This window comes from Podarcis tiliguerta, assembly GCF_965153285.1.
Source record: "Podarcis tiliguerta genome assembly, chromosome: 12".
Taxonomy (NCBI): Eukaryota; Metazoa; Chordata; class Lepidosauria; order Squamata; family Lacertidae; genus Podarcis; species Podarcis tiliguerta.
In genome coordinates, this window is record NC_139545.1 from 5,905,048 (window position 1) to 5,926,362 (window position 21,315).

The 21,315-nt window shown below is 45.8% G+C and overlaps 1 protein-coding gene across 7 annotated transcripts in view; it reads left to right on the top strand.

Moving 5' to 3' along the window:
- AOAH (acyloxyacyl hydrolase) overlaps positions 1-21,315 on the top strand; it is a 94,144-nt gene that overhangs the window by 68,474 nt on the left and 4,355 nt on the right. For 3 of the 7 annotated variants that reach the window (XM_083407076.1, XM_083407078.1, XM_083407077.1), the window contains 6 exons: positions 433-507; positions 4,727-4,899; positions 7,268-7,326; positions 9,452-9,511; positions 12,629-12,725; positions 17,051-17,127. In XM_083407076.1, coding sequence (XP_083263202.1) covers positions 433-507; positions 4,727-4,899; positions 7,268-7,326; positions 9,452-9,511; positions 12,629-12,725; positions 17,051-17,127 — 541 coding nt within the window. The remainder of the gene's footprint in view (positions 1-432; positions 508-4,726; positions 4,900-7,267; positions 7,327-9,451; positions 9,512-12,628; positions 12,726-17,050; positions 17,128-21,315) is intronic. The other 4 variants (XM_083407080.1, XM_083407081.1, XM_083407079.1 and 1 more) reach the window with 4 other exon arrangements.

Genomic DNA, 21,315 nt, shown 5'->3' on the forward strand with positions numbered 1-21,315 from the left:
TCATCTACTTGCTGTAAACCCTTATAAAATTATATTGCATTAGTAAGTTCTGTGTAATAGGAACATACTGTATGTTGTTATAGAGGGAAAGAGAGGGTTATATCTAAGTCATACTCAGAGTAAACCTACTTAATAATAATAATAATAATAATAATAATAATAATAATAAATTTTATTTATACCCCGCCCTCCCCAGCCAAAGCTGGGCTCAGGGCGGCTAACAACAATCAAAATAATCCAACATTCTAAAAACCTTTCATTATAAAAATTAATTAATAATAATAAATTTTATTTACTTAAATCAGTGGACCTAAGTTAGACATGCCCACTTATTTCATTGGATCTGCTCTGAGTTAGATACAACCTAGAGAGAATTGTTCATGCTGTGAGCAGAATTTTAAGACTGAGTTTTCATTTATCTTTTATTTTCAGCTTGGCAAGGAGTCAACAATTTGACAAGCCTGCAATAGTTATCTTTTCAATGATTGGAAATGACGTCTGCAATGGGTAAGGTTTTAAGAAAATACAGTGGTGCCCCGCAAGACGAATGCCTCGCAAGACGGAAAACCCGCTAGACGAAAGGGTTTTCCGTTTTTCGATGCCCTTCGCAGGACGAATTTCCCTGTGGGCTTGCTTCGCAAGACGAAAATGTCTTGCGAGTCTTGAGATTTTTTTTTGCTCCCCACCCCCTTTTTCTAAGCTGCTAAACCGCTAATAGTCTTTTAGCAGCTAATCCGCTAATCCCTTAAGCCTTTAATAGCCGCTAATCCCTTAAGCCTTTAATAGCCGCTAATAGCCGCTAATAGCGCTAATCCGCTAAACCGCTAATAGGGTTGCTTCGCAAGACGAAAAAAACCGCTAGACGAAGAGACTCGCAGAACGAATTAATTTCGTCTTGCGAGGCACCACTGTATATGCAGGGCACATTTTAATTATCATTTGTGTAACATCCTTGATAGAATTATCTGGATATTGTTGGTGTGGGGACACACAAGCGCTCATGTGTACATTCTGGTATATTTAAATTGTTCATGCATGTATGCATTCTACTGTTTTTATAACTAAATTGTTTACTTCTGCAGAGAGAGAGAAGGTGGAGAGATGGGGAAGGATAGTTTATGACTATTTTTTCAGGAGGTTTCCTGGCTATGGCATTTCAGTCATTTTGTTCTGCTGAAATACCGCTACTACTTTTTCTTAGAAAAATTACTCTAACGAACAAAACATCAAACTAAAGTAGTACTAAAGACAGTCATAAACAGAAATAGTAAAGCTACAAGATAATAAAATAATAATTGTAATAATCATAAAAAGCTTTAGAAAGAATGAGTGGCATAAAATATACAGTGGTGCCCCGCAAGACGAATGCCTCGCAAGACGGAAAACCCGCTAGACGAAAGGGTTTTCCGTTTTGGAGGTGCTTCGCAAAACGAATTTCCTATGGGCTTGCTTTGCAAGACGAAAATGTCTTGCGAGTTCCTGCGATTTTTTTTCGCTCCCCACCCCCTTTTTCTAAGGCACTAAGCTGCTAATAGCCTTTTAGCAGCTAATCCGCTAATCCCTTAAGCCTTTAATAGCCGCTAAACCGCTAATAGCGCTAATCCGCTAATGGGCTTGCTTCGCAAGACGAAAAAACCGCTAGACAAAGAGACTCGCGGAACGGATTCTTTTCGTCTTGCGAGGCACCACTGTATTCTATAATGGAATACAAGCTTAATATTTGTATCCAGATACACCAAATATTCATGAATGTTGCCAAATAAACTCATATTTAGTGGGAATGTGCCAACCATGAGATTGTTTGGTTATATAAATGACAGGCAGCCCACAAGTGGAAGCAGTTTAATATAATAATAATAATAATAATAATAATAATAATAATAATAATAATAGTACTGAGGTATTAGTTACCATTATAGAAGATTTACATTGTGCAGTGGCTTGCTTCTATGTCAAAAGCTCAATATTGTGAGTCTAAATAACTAGTCAGTAGTGCTTGGCATTGGCTGAGCTGCGGTGTACTTCTATGGTATCGTGAATGGAAATAAGTGACGGAAAACAACACGAAATACCAAGCTCTCGAGTTCACCATATAAAAACTTAGAATGGAGTATCTAATCCTGTTGCGTTTCTTTCACCCTCACTTGGGAATATTGACATTTAAATAAATGGCCTGTGTTGATGCCATATTGTCCATTTGCACCATTGATGTGACAAGAGGAGTGTTTGTTTTGTTTATTTTCAGACACAAGTGCCTACCTTACCCTCTCCCTGCAATATCTCACAAATGTTACTCCAGCAAGTTCTTTCTTGCTTTGTCTTTCTGTTTGTTTGTTTTTTATCATTCTTACTTCCATTTGGATAGTTTTAGTATGCTGTTAGTGCCTAGGTTTTTGAAACTGCACGAGATTCCACAAGATTCCCAGACCTTTGTATCAGACAGAGAATGCATCTTATTCTGCAAAAGAATGAAACATTAATGTTTGCCCTTGTTCAAGTCTAGCTGTGGCCTCAAGGGAAGCTGTGGGCTGGTTCCTGCTACTTTTCATGATGATAACTTCCTTTAAAAAGGCACTGGGATAAATCTGTTGGGAAAATAGTACTGGGAAAAGATGGGGCAGGGGCATGCAACAAAATATTTGATCTATAAAAGTCCACTAGAATGTGTACAGAACTTTTCCCTAAACCAACCCTTGGCTTTCGCACCATCAAAATCTTTGCCAACTCACAAAACAGAGATGTGGGTTTTTGGGATATCAAACTATACATTCATCGTCCAGGAATTAATATGCAGATATAGTGAAACAGAAGCATTCATAACAGATACCGGGTTGCTGTTTTTTTTCCTTTAAAAATGGTGGTTGTTTTAATTAACAAGTGACAGTATTTCACTATCCTATTAAACTGGTATTTAGAGCCATGTTGATTGGAATAATGCATCCCTATCTAATTCAGGTCTCTGTTTCTAGCTGAAGTAAGTGCTGTAGCTCCTGTGCTGCAGAATCACACCTCAGCCAAAGCACAGTTAACTGCCAATATTTCATGCCAAGGTGGCAAGTGAGAGATTGAGAAATACAGGCATTTGTAAGTGACAGAGATAATGAAATTGGCGAATCATGTGCTTTCCCAGCAGAACCCAAATTGCAATGTCCAAATGAGGAGGATGTACAAAAATATAGACAGATGGTGCATATCTCACAGCCTACCAAGGCACGAATGTAGGACAGCGAAATAATAATAAAAAAGAAACATGAAAAAAAATGAATTCACAGTGGGGTTCTGGGGGTTTTTTTGAGAGAGAAGGGAAGCAAGCAAAATTGTTAGATTTGCTGTTTTTCCACTAACTGATCATCTCCGGCTTTCTTTTCCCACTGCTGTATTTTATCTGTGACATAAAGGCATGATAACAAGAAGGAAACAAGAGCTGACTGATTGGGGCCAGAGGCAATCTGTGCTTTGAAATGAGGGACAACTGAAAGAAATAACAGAAAAAAGATTAAACTCCCTTAATGGTAAATCAGCCATGATAAAGGCTTCTCTGCCCAAGCTCCCCGGTTCTGAAAATGCTTGATCTTCTAAGGGCTTCTGTTAACTGCTGTGAGACAGTGTGCGTCTACAGATGGAGACACATGTCAATATTTAACTTTTAATCTTTCAGAACCATTGCTTCTTAACAAGGACACATCCCAGCTTTGTTGGGACACATGAGGCACATCCGGCACTAAATTCTTGAAATTCTGCATGGAATGACGGGGTCAGAGTGGCCCCAATTAACCATCTAGTCCCAGCTAGCACAGCTTGATGATCCATCATTTCTCGTAGCTTGCCAGCCGCTTATGGCAGCCGCTGGGGTTCAGTAACCCTCCTAGTCTTGACAAATGCCTGGAACTGCAAGAATGGGGAGGACCAAGCAGCTGACTCACAGGTCGTGCAAGCTGATCTAGCCCATGCTTAACCCCTTCAGTAACGGATCCAAACAGATCACCCTGAAGGAATGGGTTTCCCAAACCCAAAACTGACTGTGCAGGCAGTTTGAAATGGGCACCAAAATCCCCATTTTTCCTTAGCTAAAATCCATTAACTTGAGCTCTGAGTCAGTGTATAAACAAAAACCCGGCTGTATAAACAAGTGCTCAGAGCCCTCTCCTTTATCGGTTTGTGACCTTGGCTGTTCCAAGTGGAGTAGGGATGACATGCCTAGGGCTTATCTTACGTCCTGACGTACAGACCGAGTCCGGGAACAGCGCCAGAGTGTGTTCTTGGAGATGGTGACCTCTTGCTCCAAGATAAGAGTAGGAACAGGAATATCCTTTTATGGTCAGAAGTACAGGAAGGAATACCCTTTTATGGTGAAGAATATCAGAGCAGGAACATATGTGATGTCAACCTGCGTGTATAGGCTGACGTGGTTGGATTCCTGGGGAAGGAGGGAGAGGGTGCCTGGAGGATATATATACTACATGAAATTTCTCATTTCTTTGGACTTGCTGTGGACACACCACACAGGTGCCTTTCTGCTGTTCCGGAGAGTAGAAATAAAGAACTCTTTCTCTGAACCAACCCTTGGTGTCATTTGACTTCCTTCCTCCTGTCCGGGAGCAACGCAGACCCAATCGGTGAACTCCAATAAGGCTACAACCCAAAGCGTAGCCAAACAGGAGACCATTTAGCCGTTTTGCTCTTGCTGTTCCTTGCCTAAGCACCGTGTGGTCTTTTTCTTTCTTAGGCATCCTGACACTGTTGAACACATGACACGGCCTGAGCAGATGCGCGCCAGTGTTATGCAGGCTCTGAAACATCTCAACGGCCTCCTTCCCAAAGGGAGCCATGTGCTTTTAACCGGTTTGGTAGACGGCCGCTTTCTGTGGGATAACTTGCACGATCGATTCTACCCTCTTGGTAAATACGCCAACTTTCTTTCTTAGATGTGATGGTGCTGCGGAGGTGCTATGAAATGGCAGAGCTGGGATTCTGTGTGCCAGTTCGTTCACCACGTGGCTCTTCTGGGACCCTCAGATTTGTGCAAGTTGCAAAATTTGCAACTCCTCCTCCTTTCAGTGAAAGCACATTGTCCAGCTTTATACTAGATAGTGGGCATACCATACTTAAGATATATAAAGGACAACTTGGTTTGGGCTTTGGTGATTACAGTTTTTGTGGTCATAGCTGAAAATTCCACCAGTGCCTTCTTTGGCAAAAAATAAATAAATCTCCCCACTCTTTTGTATTATTTCTTTCTAAACTTTAAATGTTTTACAAATGTCTCTTTTCCCAATTGTGTCAAAGGCAGACTGCCTGCCTGATAGGTTTTAGCTCTTCCAGCTGGGTGCCGTGAATTCACTGGGACTTATTCGCTGGTAAGGGCATGTAGGAGTTCAGCTTAAGATACTGTAATTCATTATCTTGATCCGAGAAGGAGAAAAAACTATGAGACAAATGATCAAATATGAACATTTCTTAATATAGAGCATGTTATGGGAAGCCTGATGTGAGTTTCACAATACTTGAATTTAGGTCACCTGGACAGAAGAAGTATATGTTTCTTTCTGTGACAGAATGCATTATTTCCACCTTTAAAGCCCAACCTATGTGAGGTATAAAAAAGCCATGGATGCACACAGTCGTCTTTAATCTTCCTCCTTGATGTGAAAAAGCTAGATTGGTTTTGGAGAGTGAAAGGCTTGTTAATGGGTATCAGTCACTCAACCCTGGGATTTGTACTGAATATTATGTGACTCTGATCTCTTGTTAGTTTAATTGGCTGACAAAAGAGGTGGGAAAAGTGCATATGCAGAAGTAAAGAAAACGTGTGTGTGTGTGTGTGTGTGTGTGTGTGTGTGTGTAATGTGACTTGAGACACAGATGTGAAGGGGCACCAATAAAGCCTATGGTAGGTTATATAGCAGGCATAGGCAAAAATGCCCTCCAGGTGTTTTGAGACTACAGTTCCCATCATCCCTGACCACTGGTTCTGCTAGCTAGGGATCATGGGAGTTGTAGTCCCAAAACATCTGGAGGGCCGAGTTTGCGTGTGCCTGCTATATAGTATATTGCAAATACATTGTGTGAATCAGCCTGAGGGAGTTTATTTGCAGCAGCAGTTACAAAGGATATATATGAATGGGACCAAAGAGAGCTCATTTTGAATCCTTACATAGCTGTGCAAGTGTCTGAGCGAACTTGGGCAAATCATACTGCTCAGCTTTGCTTCACAAAGTTGTGGAGAGCATAAAAGGCCTTATGAACCTTAGCTTATCCCAAAACATTGGAGAAAAGCTGGAAGGTAAACCAAACAAGCACTAGGCTTTGTGCAGAAAAGGTAAAGGGTAAAGAGACCCCTGACCATTAGGTCCTGTCGTGGCCGACTCTGGGTTTGCGGCGCTCATCTCGCTTTATTGGCCGAGGGAGCCGGCGTACAGCTTCCAGGTCATGTGGCCAGCATGACTAAGCCGCTTCTGGCAAACCAGAGCAGCACACGGAAACTCTGTTTACCTTCCCGCTGGAGCGGTACCTATTTATCTACTTTGACATGCTTTTGAACTGCTAGGTTGGCAGGAGCAGGGACCGAGCAACGGGAGCTCACCCCGTCATGGGGATTCGAACCACCGACCTTCTGATCAGCAAGCCCTAGGCTCTGTGGTTTAACCCACAATGCCACCCGCGTCCCATAAAAGCTTTGTGCATAGCTTTTAGCTAAAACCAAAGAAGCCTGAATAGAGCTGCTGCAGATTACAGATCCAATAATGAGACAAACTGCTATTAATTGCCTTATACCTAATTTTGGCACCGTTGCCTGTGCCAAATCTTCATGAGGATTGTCGTGTACATATGCCAGCTATCAAAATAGCCACTGTACACTAATGAATATAGTGATAGTGGCAGGAAATATCAAAGGAGGGAGAGCGTCCGAGGGCTGGCTGCCTATTCTATGTACTTGGGTGCCTGAGCACAAACAGTGAAATTCTTAGTCTTTTTCATGCTTTTAGGTGGATGCATGTAAACTTGGGTTGCATACCAAGCCACAATGTCCCCTTCTCCCACAGCGCCACTTCTGACCTTTGTGTGTTGATAATGGAAGTCTCCCAACCGTAGGAATGCTTCTAAGCACTGAACACAATGAGAATCGCTTGAGATTTTCACGCTCAACATGCAAAGGTCAGAAGTGAGATTCCTCTCCCTGAGTTAAGCCCAAATTTCTAATGCGATTCCAGCAAGGGACGTGATATGTTTTCACGTGGTCAGTTTTGAAAATATTTCTGTTTTCCAGGCCAGTTGAACAAAGATGTCACATACGAACATTTTTTCTCGTTTCTCAGCTGTCTACAGGTAAGTTGCCTCCATGTCCAATGCAATTACATCTTGAGCTGAAAAAAGCTGAGTATGAGAGGTGAGGCCTTCTGTTGGTTTGACATCTAGTTGTGGTGGAAGTTCGTGAGGTTCATAAATGGACCTTCCTTTAGGAAGAGCATAAAGCAGGGGGAGGCAACCTAAGGCCCGGGGGCCAGATGTGGCCCAATTGCCTTCTCAATCTGGCCTGTGGACGGTCCGGGAATCAGTGTAGTTTTACATGGGTAGAATGTGTCCTTTTATTTAAAATGCATCTCTGGGTTATTTGTGGGGCCTGCCTGGTGTTTTTACATGAGTAGAATGTGTGCTTTTATTTAAAATACCGTATTTTTTGCCCTGGGACGTGGGTGGCACTGTGGGTAAAAGCCTCAGCGCCTAGGGCTTGCCGATCGAAAGGTCGGCAGTTCGAATCCCCGCGGCGGGGTGCGCTCCCGTCGTTCGGTCCCAGCGCCTGCCAACCTAGCAGTTTGAAAGCACTCCCGGGTGCAAGTAGATAAATAGGGACCGCTTACTAGTGGGAAGGTAAACGGTGTTTCCGTGTGCTGCGCTGGTGCTGGCTCGCCAGAGCAGCGATGTCACGCTGGCCACGTGACCCGGAAGTGTCTCCGGACAGCGCTGGCCCCCGGCCTCTTGAGTGAGATGGGCGCACAACCCTAGAGTCTGTCAAGACTGGCCCGTACGGGCAGGGGTACCTTTACCTTTACCTATTTTTTGCCCTATAGGACGCACTTTTCCCCCTCCAAAAATGAAGGGGAAATGTGTGTGCTTCCTATGGGGCAAATGCAGGCTTTCGCTGAAGCCTGGAGAGCGAGAGGGGTCAGTGCTCTCCGCAAGCCTTGGGAGCCCGTGAGAGTTACCGCCGGGCTCCCCCGGCTTGCGCAGAGCTGCCTGCACCCCGAAGCCCGGGCGTGCTGAGCAGTCGCGCCCGGGCTTCGGGTAGCTCTGCACAAGCCGCGGGAGCCCTCCCACGGCTTGCGCAGAGCAGCCTGTTCTGGGGGCTGGGGTCAGGGGAAGCTCAGGCTTCCCCCGCCCCAGCCCCGTGCCTTGGGGGGAAATAATTTTTTTTTTTATTTCACCCCCAAAAAACTAGGTGCACCCTATGGGCCGAAAAATACGGTACATCTCTGGGTAATTTGTGGGGCATAGGAATTCGTTCATTTTTTTTTTTTTTCAAAATATTGTCCAGTCCACCACATGGTCTGAGGGATGTTGGACCAGCCCACAGCTGAAAAAGTTTGCTGACCCCTGGCATAAAGTAATTAGGCATGTAACTGTATGTAGCAAGTATAGACTATGAGCTAATCTTTCAGCTTTTAGACAGGGCTGGCCTTATCACAAGGTGGAACTTTGAAGAAGAAGCAAATGGAAGGAGATGAGTGTTGGATTCCCCTGCTAGTCCCCATACCTTGCTGTTTCTTACCAAAGTGTTGCCCAGGGCAAAAGCAAGTCTGTTGGGATCAACAAGCCCCAAGGACAAATTGAATAGGTGATGACAGGATCCAAACATAACTGGGGGAGAAGAAGGGGGAATCTCATTTCAGTATTTTGTTTAGGGCACCCAAGTTCTTGTAGGCCATCCCTGAGTTTTAGTGCTCCAAACAAGTAAAGTTCTTCAAACAAACCAGAGATCATGGGCGATTGAGTCCGCATCTATTAAGAACATCTGTTTTCTGAATTTCAGTTGTTAATCTGAATTATCTCCTTCACTCTGTTTCCTGCCTAGGTCTGAAACAGTAACACTTTGTTTTAAAAAACACATGCAATGTTTTTGATAACATCTCCAGCCTTCCAGTTAATGGAGGTTTTTCTCTGTCTCCTGGTGCCTTCATTACATATCTTTAGGTGCGAGGCAAAAACATTCCTCTTCTCCCTTCGGCTAATTAAACAATCTATGTTCTTTTCAACTGTTTGCGTGGGGCTATTCTTTTTGTTTGTTACTATATATTTTTTGTGTATGTGTGTGTGTGTAGTAATAATAATAATAATAATAAACCACCTTGAGATCTTCAGAGGAAAGTGGAATAGACATTTATTATTATTATTATTATTATTATTATTATTATTTTACACAGACAAATATTTAAATCTTTCTGCATTCACACAGTCTGCTCCATGCGTTGGCTGGATGTCTGCAAATGCCACTCTTAGGAACCTGACCTCAGAGGTATGTTTAATATAAAAGTAATTTTAAAATATATTCAGATATTCTATTTTTAAAGACGGTATTTGGACTCCTGCTGTAAGAAGGAAATAAGGTTTTAAAGGACAGGATATTTTATATCACTGTTTTAGTGAAGAAATCTGGACTCCTAATATCACTAAGGACTTGTATTGTTCTGCTTCAATTCAAGATGCTCAGATCGGATTCAGTTTCTTATATATTTAAACAATCTGCTTAATGTACATGGGGTTCAAATGCCAGCAAAATAGCCTGCCAGTTCTTGTTCTTTCCCAGAGTAATATCTCCCTTAAATCTTCAAGGCAAACTAATAGACGTTTTATGGGACTGCCTTGCCTAAGAATGAACATTTTTGAAAGCAGCCTGCATAGGTATCAAGTGCTTCTAGCATAATATTTTCCCTGTTGTGCTAGCTTTCTACATGCAAGGAAGTCTTGGCGTGGAGGGGCTTGCAAGCATTCACTCCCCCTCCACATGGCGTCTGAAGCAGCTCAGTCACAAGGAGGAACTGTAGTTCACGCTGTCTTGTACATCTGAATCAGGAGTAATAATAATAATAATAATAATAATAATAATAATAATAATAATAATATATTTATACCCCGCCCATCTGGCTGGGCTTCCAAAAAAAATATTAAAATACTGTAATACATCAAACATTAAAAGGTTCCCTAAACAGGGCTGCCTTCAGATGTCTTCTAAAAGTCTGGTAGTTGTTGTTCTCTTTGACATCTGATAGGAGGGCGTTCCACAGGACGGGTGCCACTACTGAGAAGGCCCTCTGCCTGGTTCCCTGTAGCTTTGCTTCTCTCAATGAGGGAACCGCCAGAAGGCCCTCAGCGCTGGACCACAGCGTCCGGGCAGAACGATGGGGGTGGAGACGCTCCTTCAGGTATATTGGGCCAAGGCCGTTTAGGGCTTTAAAGGTCAACACCAGCACTTTGAATTGTGCTCGGAAACGTACTGGGAGCCAATGTAGGTCTTTCAGGACCGGTGTTATGTGGTCTTGGCGGCCACTCCCAGTCACCAGTCTAGCTGCCGCATTCTGGATTAGTTGTAGTTTCCGGGTCACCTTCAAAGTAGCCCCACAAAGAGAGCATTGCAGTAGTCCAAGCGGGAGATAACCAGAGCATGCATCACTCTGGCGAGACAGTCTGCAGGCAGATAGGATCTCAGCCTGCGTACCAGATGGAGCTGGTAAACAGCTGCCCTGGACACGGATTTGACCTGTGCCTCCATGGACAGCTGTGAGTCCAAAATGACTCCCAGGCTGCGCACCTGGTCCTTCAGGGGCACAGGTACCCCATTCAGGATCAGGGAATCCTCAACACCTGCCCGTCTCCTGTCCCCCCAAAACAGTACATCTGTCTTGTCAGGATTCAATCTCAATCTGTTATAAATGAATTTGCCAAAAAGTGGCACTTGAGGGACCTTTCGCTCAAGCAGTTTTGCCTACAGCAAATCCAGGAAGGAATACTCTTTCTACCGACTGGAAATGGCTTAGGCTGGCATTGAATGCAAACCTTGGTTGTGAAGCTCTGAACCTTGCAGGGGAATGTTGCTCTATACACTGTGCCAATATCTTAATACTGTTTTGGTCAAGGTTGTAAGCAAAGTCAGCTGTTCTACAAGCGGGGGGGGGGGGGACAGCTCTGTGACTTGGATGTTAAATGGCAGATTTAATTTCACACTTGTTTTTGTGCACAGAAGCTGAAAGCAGTGTGGCCACACAAAGCTTGCATGTTGTTTTATTGCGTGGACAGGCGGAGTCCCCAGATCCCGAGCGGTCCCCCCCGTCACGTGGAATAACGACTCAAGACAACGTGCTATGGGATTAAATTGGCCACAACTTTATTAAATTTCAAATGTGGGTAGACCTTGGCTCAGGCATTGGGCGTTCTCCCTCCCCAGTCCCCAGCCAGGGACCTAGGAAGCTTCAGGGTTATCCAGTGTGTGGGGCAGGTGATGGGCTGGCTCTGGAGAACATATGTTCAAGCAGAAATAGCCGCCCCCGTTACGCCACCGCCGCAGGGGAGAGCAATGACGACCTTTCGGCGTACGGTCAAAGCCTCCCTTCAGAAACCCCTTTAATGGGGAACCCTGGTATCGCCACCGCAAAGAGGAAGATGGACTAAAGGATTCCACCCAAGGCCTGATACCGCCAAAGTTGTGACGTTTTGCGACGGGAAAGGCGAAACCTGCCAATGCAGGGAAATTCCTTTCCGGCCCTTTAACAGCGACCTTAATGTAGCAGCGCCTGCATACCTGTGAAGAAAAGTTCACCTGCAAAACCTGTGAGGAAAAGTTAACCTGCAAAATAAGGCATTAACTGAGGGTGGGTAGGGTGGGAGAGTGGGACGCGGGTGGCGCTGTGGGTTAAAGCCTCAGTGCCTAGGGCTTGCCGATGGAAAGGTCGGCGGTTCGAATCCCCGCGGCGGGGTGCGCTCCCGCTGTTTGGTCCCAGCGCCTGCCAACCTAGCAGTTCGAAAGCACCCTTAAGTGCAAGTAGATAAATAGGGACCGCTTACTAGCGGGAAGGTAAACGGCATTTCCGTGTGCGGCTCTGGCTTGCCAGAGCAGTGATGTCACGCTGGCCACGTGACCCGGAAGTGTCTTCGGACAGCGCTGGCCCCTGGCCTCTTTGAGTGAGATGGGCGCACAACCCTAGAGTCTGTCAAGACTGGCCCGTACGGGCAGGGGTACCTTTACCTTTTTAGGGTGGGAGAAGCTCTGGAGCCAAGTGAGGATTCCCAGGTAAGATCCTCCCTCTATTGTGTGGGCAGGTAATCCCTCCCCTACCTGGCCTGGTCTTCTTGGCAACGCTTCCCACAGGTGGGATTGGACAACTGACTGAGGTAGGCGGAGACCTCCAGGTATCCCACCTGAGGGAAGGCAAAGCCAAGCCTATGCTGATGGGGCCGCTCCAGATCTAGGGCTGCGCACGTCCACGCAAAGGGCACCCCCCGTTTTAAGCGGGGAGCGGTCATTGTGCACATTACTGTCAGGTGCTCTGGACTCTTGGCAGGCAGAGGTGGGTAAGAGTTCTCATAACAATAAAACAATTCACACATATATTTCTTGTGGATTCCCGACACCCCACAGAGAGCCTTACAGCTTTCCAGTGTCCTGAAGGAGCTGGCAAAATCCGAGAAATATGCCAATTTTGACATTTTCTACATGGATTACCCAATGAAGGAAGGTAAGCTTTTATAGAGGAGCTGCATAAAGAACCACTCAGTACATATCACTAGAAGGGAAGGGTGATGCCTAGCAGTCCAAAAGACAAATTCCAATTGTTCGTTTCCCTAAGGACGCCCGTGGGGTTGGGTACTGGGGGGGGGGGACTTGGGAAAGGTGCAGTCAGTGGGGCCCCAATCCCTGAATGGGACAACCTGCTGTTGCTGCACTCCATTCACTTGACCAAGATTGATAACTACTACTAATAAAATAATAATAATAATAATAGTAATAATAATAATAATAATACAGCCCAGGAGCCTCGTACCTACGGGACCGCCTCTCCTGGTATGTCCCACAGAGGAACTTATGGTCTTCAAACAAAAACATCTTAGAGGTCCTAGGCCACAGAGAGGTTAGGCTGGCCTCAACCAGAGCCAGGGCTTTTTCGGCTGTGGCTCCGATCTAGTGTAATGCTCTGTCACAAGAGACTAGGGCCCTGCGGGACTTGACATCTTTCCGCAGGGCCTGCAAGATAGAGCTGTTCCACCAGGCCTTTGGCCAAGGCACAGCCTGACCCCCTCCTTCGGTAATCCTCATAGCACTCTAGCCCAATGGTTGCCATTAATTTGATTTGAATTAATTTTATAATGAAATTATTTTAGAATGTTGTATTATTTTGTTGTTGTTAGCCACTCTGAGCCCGGCTTCGGCTGTGGAGGGTGGGATATAAATAAAAATTAATAATAATAATAATAATAATAATAATAATAATAATAATAATAATAATTTATTCATACCCCACCCATCTGGCTGGGTTTCCCAGAAACAAGGTAGCTGGAGGATGTGGCCCTGCCTCCTCTCTCCTGCATGCTCAGAGAGCACCGATGTGCAAGCAGTGACAGAAAAGGGAGGCAAGCAGGGCCACAGGGCTCTAGGAGGTGACAATTATGGGGTGGACCCAGCAACAACACACCACCCCAATCTCAGAGCGGTACGAGATTCCAGGAGTTCCAGACGCTTACCCCGGGTTTGTGTTTCCTTTGGGAACGAGGGACAGCAGAGACGGTGGTGTCTTATATATATATATATATATATATATATATATATATATATACAACCTGAGCCTGCGATGTAGGGGCTCACGGCATCCACACCCCAGGAGGATCCTGCTTCTTCCACAGCCACAGAAATCAATCGCTCTCGAGCTTGCTGCTTTGCTACTAGCTCACATCACTGCAACTTTCAACTTCGTGGCTTCATCCTTCTAACCCACCCACCCATTTGCCACCTCCTCTTTCCTTTGTTTCCCTTAGTGGCACATAACCCAGGCTATCTCCTCAACACAGGAAGACAGCCTGGCTTATATTTTAACATTTGCTGGATCCAGAGGTTAGAAGGTTCTTGCATACAGCCTACTCCCCCTCTCCCCTTGCTAGTTCCAGCAGTCACCCCCGTCAGCAGCAGTAATGGTGAGAAGGCTTCCACAGGCACTACTAGAACCATTGAGGGGACCCGGGTGACTTTTTCTGCTAGCAGAAGCCCCGCTGGTCCAGAGGCTGAATTCTGATCTGACCTTGTGTTCTCCCAGGGCCAGCCCTAGATATTTTGGCACCCCCCTCCCCACCAGGGAAGAAGGGGGGAGGAGAGAAGACTGACATCTGCTGCCCCATAGATCCTGCCGCCTGAAGCAGTCACCGCACCTTGTCTCATGAGTGGGCTGGCCCTGAGCTCATCGTGATGCCCAAAAGAAGAATCTATCCCTCCACTGAGGAAGGGACAATGTTGGTGGAGGCAGTGGCGTAGCGTGGGTTGTCAGCACCCGGGGCAAGGCAAGTAATTTGCGCCCCCTAACCCGGGGCAAGGCAAGTAATTTGCGGGGCCCCCCCCGGCTGACTGTCCCTCCCCCAGATAGTCCCTCGCTCTCTCTCCGCACCGCACCGCACGCCTGGCACCCTCCCCTCCACAGTGGGCGGCGACCCGGCGGCTCGGATCGGATTCGCACAGCCAGCACTTCAGTGAGAGAGAGTGAGTGAGCCAGGTAGGGGCAGAGAGCTGCGAGTGCGAGCGCGCCCCCCCAGATGTTGCGCCCGGTGCGGCCGGCCCCCCCTGCACCCCCCACGCTACACCACTGGGTGGAGGATACAGATTTTGGATGGTCGGCTAGTCCAGCCAAAATCTGTAGACCACTGGCTACATGAATGTGCATCTGGCTCTCAGTCAACTCATGTGGGTGCCAACCCAGCAAGGAAACACTATGTGTAAGCAGCAGTTTGTGGCTCTTTCTTGCAGGATCCAGGCATAAGAGGCTTACAGACTTTGCTTCCTAAACATTCCTTTTACTTAGTTATGCAATCACTTATTCTTCGCTTACAATAAATTATTAAGGGATCCTTCGCTTAAATCAAAACCATTCTGAATACCCTCTTAATGTTTCATGAGAGTCATTATCTGATTGCTGATGAGCCAAATTACTTCGAAGTGCTAAATATATTGAGTCTGGGTTGGGTGGGGGAATCAATGGGGTTTACCTTTTCACGTTGGCAAACAAAAGAAAATGCAACACAACCTTAGGGAATGTTTGTCACAGGCCCACAATCGTGTTTACAATTAAAGGCTTCTGCTTAGTGGAAGCATCACTCATCAGTTCCCCTTCTCGCCTGCCTCTGCACTCTTCACTGACCTATTTTTCATTTTCTTTTTGCTAAAGTTAGTGCAACCCCCTTTTTGGAGTCTCAAAGTATTATTAAATATTCAGCAGCTATTGCAATCTCTGCCTCCACCCCTCCGGCTTTGGGTGATGTCCTAATTTTTGGAGTTGGAGAGCCCTGGCACTGGTTTCATTGCGGATTAGGCCTCACCCAGAATTTTAAACTGTTTCTTAAGTCCCCCATGAAGCTCATTCCTGCTATAGAAATTCCTTCCTCTTAACAGTGCTGCTCACAGACTCTTGTAGCGCTTAAAAACCTGAAAAAGTGGAAAGTGAGGAAAAAAGAATGTGTGAACACACAGTGAGTTTCTGTCATAGTTCCTTTAACCCTCTTAAACTCCCAATACAGAAAGTGTTTTTTAAACTCTAGATCACAGAGCTGGGTGTCATATGTGTTTGTTCACATGCAAGAAATCTGATGTATTCAGGTAGGGGCATAACAGGCTGAAAACGATGGTAGCTGTCAGTTTGGGAGAGATTTGTATTGTTATAGGTCTCCCCCCCCCCCCAAAAAAAAAAACTCCCTGGAAATTAATAAATGGTAGGATTTTGATTATTTGGGATTTGAAGGGACGCGGGTGGTGCTGTGGTCTAAACCACAGAGCCTAGGGCTTGCTGATCAGAAGGTTGGCGGTTCGAATCCCCACGACGGGGTGAGCTCCCGTTGCTCGGTCCCTGCTCCTGCCAACCTAGCAGTTCGAAAGCACGTCAGAGTGCAAGTAGATAAATAGGTACCGCTCTGGCAGGAAGGTAAACAGCATTTGCGTGCGCTGCTCTGGTTCGCCAGAAGCGGCTTAGTCATGCTGGCCACATTACCCGGAAAAACTGTCTGCGGACAAACGCCGGCTCCCTTGGCCGGTAAAGCGAGATGAGCGCCACAACCCCAGAGTCATCCGTGACTGGACTTAACTGTCAGGGGTCCCTTTACCTTTAGCTTTTATACAGGCTGCAGAGGAATTACTGGGCTAGCCCATGCAAAACGACCTGCTAGGGCCAGTAAGAAACAATATAGGGCCATTGGCAATGCAAGAAAACTGGCCTTCCCCCCTGCTCTGAAGTGTGAACAGAGACGGGGGGTTTGGAAGGTTGCCCGGGGTAAGGCATGATGTCCCAAGAAGAGTTGGAACCTTTGGCATGAGGCTTGGCATATCTGAACCTCACAGCAACATTTGACTGTTTGGACCAGTCGTATGCAGTAATGAAAACGGTTCAGATCCAAGCACATATATAACCACAACTGTCCATTTTGTTTCCAGAAAGCAGTGACCTTGAATTTTGATTTTGTGGAAGAGGGAGCTGAAGAATAGGAGATGGAATGTGTTCAATCAGAATTAAGTTTACGTATTTTGTACCTTTGCCTCATGTGAGCCTCACTCTTACTTGGAACAGAATGTGTGTTCTTCTGCCAGCATTTATGCTCCAAGAGTTTACCTTGCATAAATATCTTGGAAAGGCTTAAATGCCGCCTAGAAGGAAAGGGGATTGGATGCAGTATTGGCTCTGACAATGTTTCATAAATCATCATAATCTTCATGTGCACAACTCATCTGCTAAAAATACTGCCTGTGAGGCTGGGTGAAGTGGATGTGGCGCTTATACGTGCCGTGCATAATCTGCTGTCATTATCTCATTTACAGTTGCTGAGATGTGGCAAAAGTCTGGAGGAGAGGCCTGGCAGCTAATAGAACCTGTGGATGGATTTCATCCTAACCAGGTAAGTAGCCGAGGAAGGTGGTGGGTAGGAATAGGAGGCAAAAGGCACAATAATGAGAAATGGGGGGTCTCAAGGGAATAGGGGGGTCTTCAAGGGCAGTCTGGATGTACCACAACCTCTTTCTGTCTTCAGACAAAGGAACTCTTAACTGGCTTCTCCCACATTCTGTCCCGAGTTCCTGGGCTGTCTTCATCTAGCCCATCTTTCAACATCACCTTTACATTGAAGATAACGCCACTCTACCCCAGCATTTGACATTCTACATTAGAACCCATTTGACTATTTTTTCTATATGGATTTCTGTCAGGATGCTGTCGGCGGCTCCCAGCAGGTTGCCCAGGAAAGTATAAAGACAAAGAAAAGTTCCGTACTGTCCTTTTTTATTTCAGTCTTTCCAGAGAGAGGCTATGGAACCCAGCCTCTTGGATAATGGCGTTGTCCCGAGTGAATCTCCACCCACCATCTCTCCTACTTCCACATTCGTCATCCTCATCACCTCCTCTAGGGGTACCACTAAGTGTCTTCTGTCTTTGAGCTCTTTGCTCTCCTACTTTCAAGGCTCACCGGGTTCTGAGAGATGGAGGGTCTAGAATGCTTTCGAATGACGTGTCAGTCAGCTGTTCAGACTCTCCCATGATTTCCCAACTTTCCCCCTCATCTGCCTCTAAGCTGTGACCTCCCTAAAACCCCTGTTGCACATATATACTGTCTTCCTCTTCCTCTTCCTCCTCCCTGGAAGGGTCAGGATGGGGAGGCGGTCTCTACCACTCCTCCTCTGCTCAGTCCCTGACAATTTTTATACTGTATTTTTGAATTGTCAAAACCCTGCCCAGACCTTCTGGATGGGTGAGAATCCTAGGTGATTATGATGACAATAACATATGTATTTTATGCTCCATAAGACACACTTTTTTCCTCCTAAAAAGTAAGGGGAAATGTCTGTGCGTCTTATGGAGCGAAAGTGTGGTCAATCGCTGGCTCCCTTTCTGGCCCCGCCCCCTTGCCCAGGCCTCCATTGTTGAACGTTCTGCAGATGGAGGCTGTTTGTTTCCCCAGCGACAGGTGACTGGCTGATTAGATTATCTGTCTGGAAACTGTAGAAATGGCTCCCTTTCCTTTCCTAAATTAGCTGCAGAACTGTGAGTTGAACCCCATAAAAACAGGATTTTTTTCCTTTGCAAACAACTTTGAGCTGATCCTCAAAAAAACAGGGCTTTTCCCCCTTGCAAAAGAAGCTGCACAACTGTGAGCACATCCCCCCAAAACGGGGCTTTCCTCCTCTAAAAACTAGGTGCGTCTTATGGTCAGGTGCGTCTTATGGGGCAAAAAATACGGTAACCTCTTCTCAGGGACTGGCTGGATGACTGGAGGCGGGAGGAGCACCAGCCGGTGAACCTCCCCGGGAAGCCTCAGAGGAGGAAGGTTAAGAGCCTGGAAGGGGGGGGGACACTGAAGACAGAGCGGGGGTGCCAACTTGAATAAAATATTGGGGAGATAGGTAAGCCCCGCCCTGCATGATCACATGACATAGCACACAGACAACATTTGAATGGCAATGCTCATCAACTTTGGGGGGGGGGGTCCTATATGGCATAGGATGGTTGTCTGCTGGAAAAGCAACAGGTGTGAGAGGGAAAAGCCAAGAGCAGAAAGCAGTTCAGACTCCGCCCAGCTTGCCTGTCCTACTGTTAGGCTCCCGCCCTCCCTTATCTCGAAGGACACGAAGAGCTATGCATGTGGCAGAACAATGAGCAAGGGCTCCCTCCCGCCATAGTTAATGCCTATGTGGGCAACCTCTGGAGGAGGAGGGGACTGAGCAGAAAGTGGGAAACAGGAACTTCCTGGCAGGTGTCACATGGAAGCTGGTCCGGCCTTGAGGCTTCTCTGCACTGTTTGCTGTTTTCTTGAATAAAGAATTAAATTCCCTGTTCGTCTCTGCATCTGAACTAGCCCTGACACTTCGGTGCCCCATAATCTTCCCCACATCCATTTTTGCATTTTAAATTTCCTGTCTGATATTTCTGCTTAGATGTTTCACGCTGCCTCAAGCTCACTATGTCCAAGGCCGGTGCTCTTCTCTTTCCCAGCAAGGCTCTTCAGTATTCATTTATAACATCGCCATTCACCATATTAAACAAGCACACAACCTCGGCTTTATATTTGACCCCCTTTCTCATTTGCTTCCTATATTCAATCTGTCGCCAAGTCAGGTTGCGTCTCCTCTTACAGAATTGCAAAGACACAACCCTCCCTCTCTTGACGCAAAATTTTAGTCAACGTTCTGATCACCGCCTGCCTTAATGACTTCTCCTCTCTGGCCTTCCTTTGCTGCATCTCAGCCCCCTCATCTCTCCCCGGAACTTTGCTGCCAAAGTAATTTGCTCTGACTACGTGGCACCCTTCCTTAAACTCCTGCATCCTTGCCTCTGCCAGATTCAGCATAAAACCTGCTAAGCCCTCCCTGACCTTGCCCTCATTCATTTTTCTGTTCTTGTACTCCAATAGATCCTTGCCCAAGACTGTGGCTCCTCTAGGTCTGCCACCCTCCGTGATCTGGAGGGATTATATCCAGTTAGTAGTAGTAGTAGTAGTAGTAGTAGTAGTAGTAATAATAATAATAATAATAATAATAGACGCGGGTGGTACTGTGGGTTAAACCACAGAGCCTAGGAATTGCCGATCAGAAGGTCGGCAGTTCGAATCCCTGTGATGGGGTGGAGCTCCCATTGCTCGATCCCTGCTCCTGCCAACCTAGTAGTTTGACAGCACATCAAAGTGCAAGTAGATAAATAGGTACTGCTCCAGTGGGAAGGTAAACAGCGTTTCTGTGTGCTGCTCTGGTTCGACAGAAGCGGCTCAGTCATGCTGGCTACGTGACCCGGAAGCTGTACGCCGGCTCCCTTGGCCAATAAAGCGAGATGAGCGCTGCAACCCCAGAGTCAGCCACGACTAGACCTAATGGTCAGGGGTCCCTTTACCTTTACCTAATAATAATAATAATTTATTATTTATACCGCGCCCATCTGGCTGGGTTTCTCCAGCCACTCTGGGCGGCTTCCAACGGAATATTAAAATACAATAACCTATTAAACATGAAAAGCTTCCCTAAACAGGGCTGCTTTCAGATGTCTACTAAAAGTCTGGTAGTTCTTCTTCTCTTTGACATCTGGTGGGAGGGCGTTCCACAGGGTGGGTGCCACTACCAAGAAGGCCCTCTGCCTGGTTCCCTGTAACTTGGCTTGTCGCAGTGTCCCTCTTCTCTTTTATCCAATGGAATCTTAACAACAGAGGGACAGAAATCAAGCCAATATTTGAGTATCTTCTTTTCTCCTTCATCCCACCAAAATCTGCTCCAAAAGGTTAGCAGGCTTCTGGAATAGAATGGGAAATGGGTGATCTCTATTTTTGTTCTGCTGACTGAAAGCTCTGCAAATTCATAGTCTTCTGTCAGCATAGGGACACTGATTGGATTTGGTTTTCCTGCTCCCTCAGTCACTTCCACCCTTTTCTCTTGCTGCTGCTTAAACCTGGTGCTCTCTCCTAGAACACCTTCACAATACCACCTCTTACATTGTTCAAACCCCTCCTCAAAACCCCCTTTCTGTGAAACATTTAGCACATTAGTCCTCAGTCCCTACTGAAGCCTCAGCATATTTGTAAATACACTGAACACAGATACCTTTCCTTGGTGGGTTTTGTCTCATTTGCATATATGTTCCTATTCCATATAGACAGTTGATACCACTTTAATTGTCATACCCCTCAAAAGAATACAGAAAGAATGCTGAATTAAAAATAAATAAATTCTTAGTAATAACTATTAAACTAATAGAAGTCCGTTTAATAAATATATCGTACGCCTGTTACAAGCGTGCTCTGCTGGGGATTCAGGCAATTAAGTAGTCATCCAATTCCTTTAATAAGATTATATTTTAAAAGTTATGTGGAAAGACGTGGGCTACAATTTGGAAACTAACTTTCTTCCAGCATTTCTCCCATATTTACCTAGTGGTGTGGGAGCCGTTTCCCTGTGGGATCTTCCCACAAGTGTTCAAATTCAGGAACACCGTGCAGATAAAGAATAAGTAAATATCAGCAAAATATTCAATCATCTATCTCCTTTATCTTGGCTGCAACCATTTGTCTCTCTCCTTTTCCATCTCTGCTTTACCTTTGGTATGAAGGAAC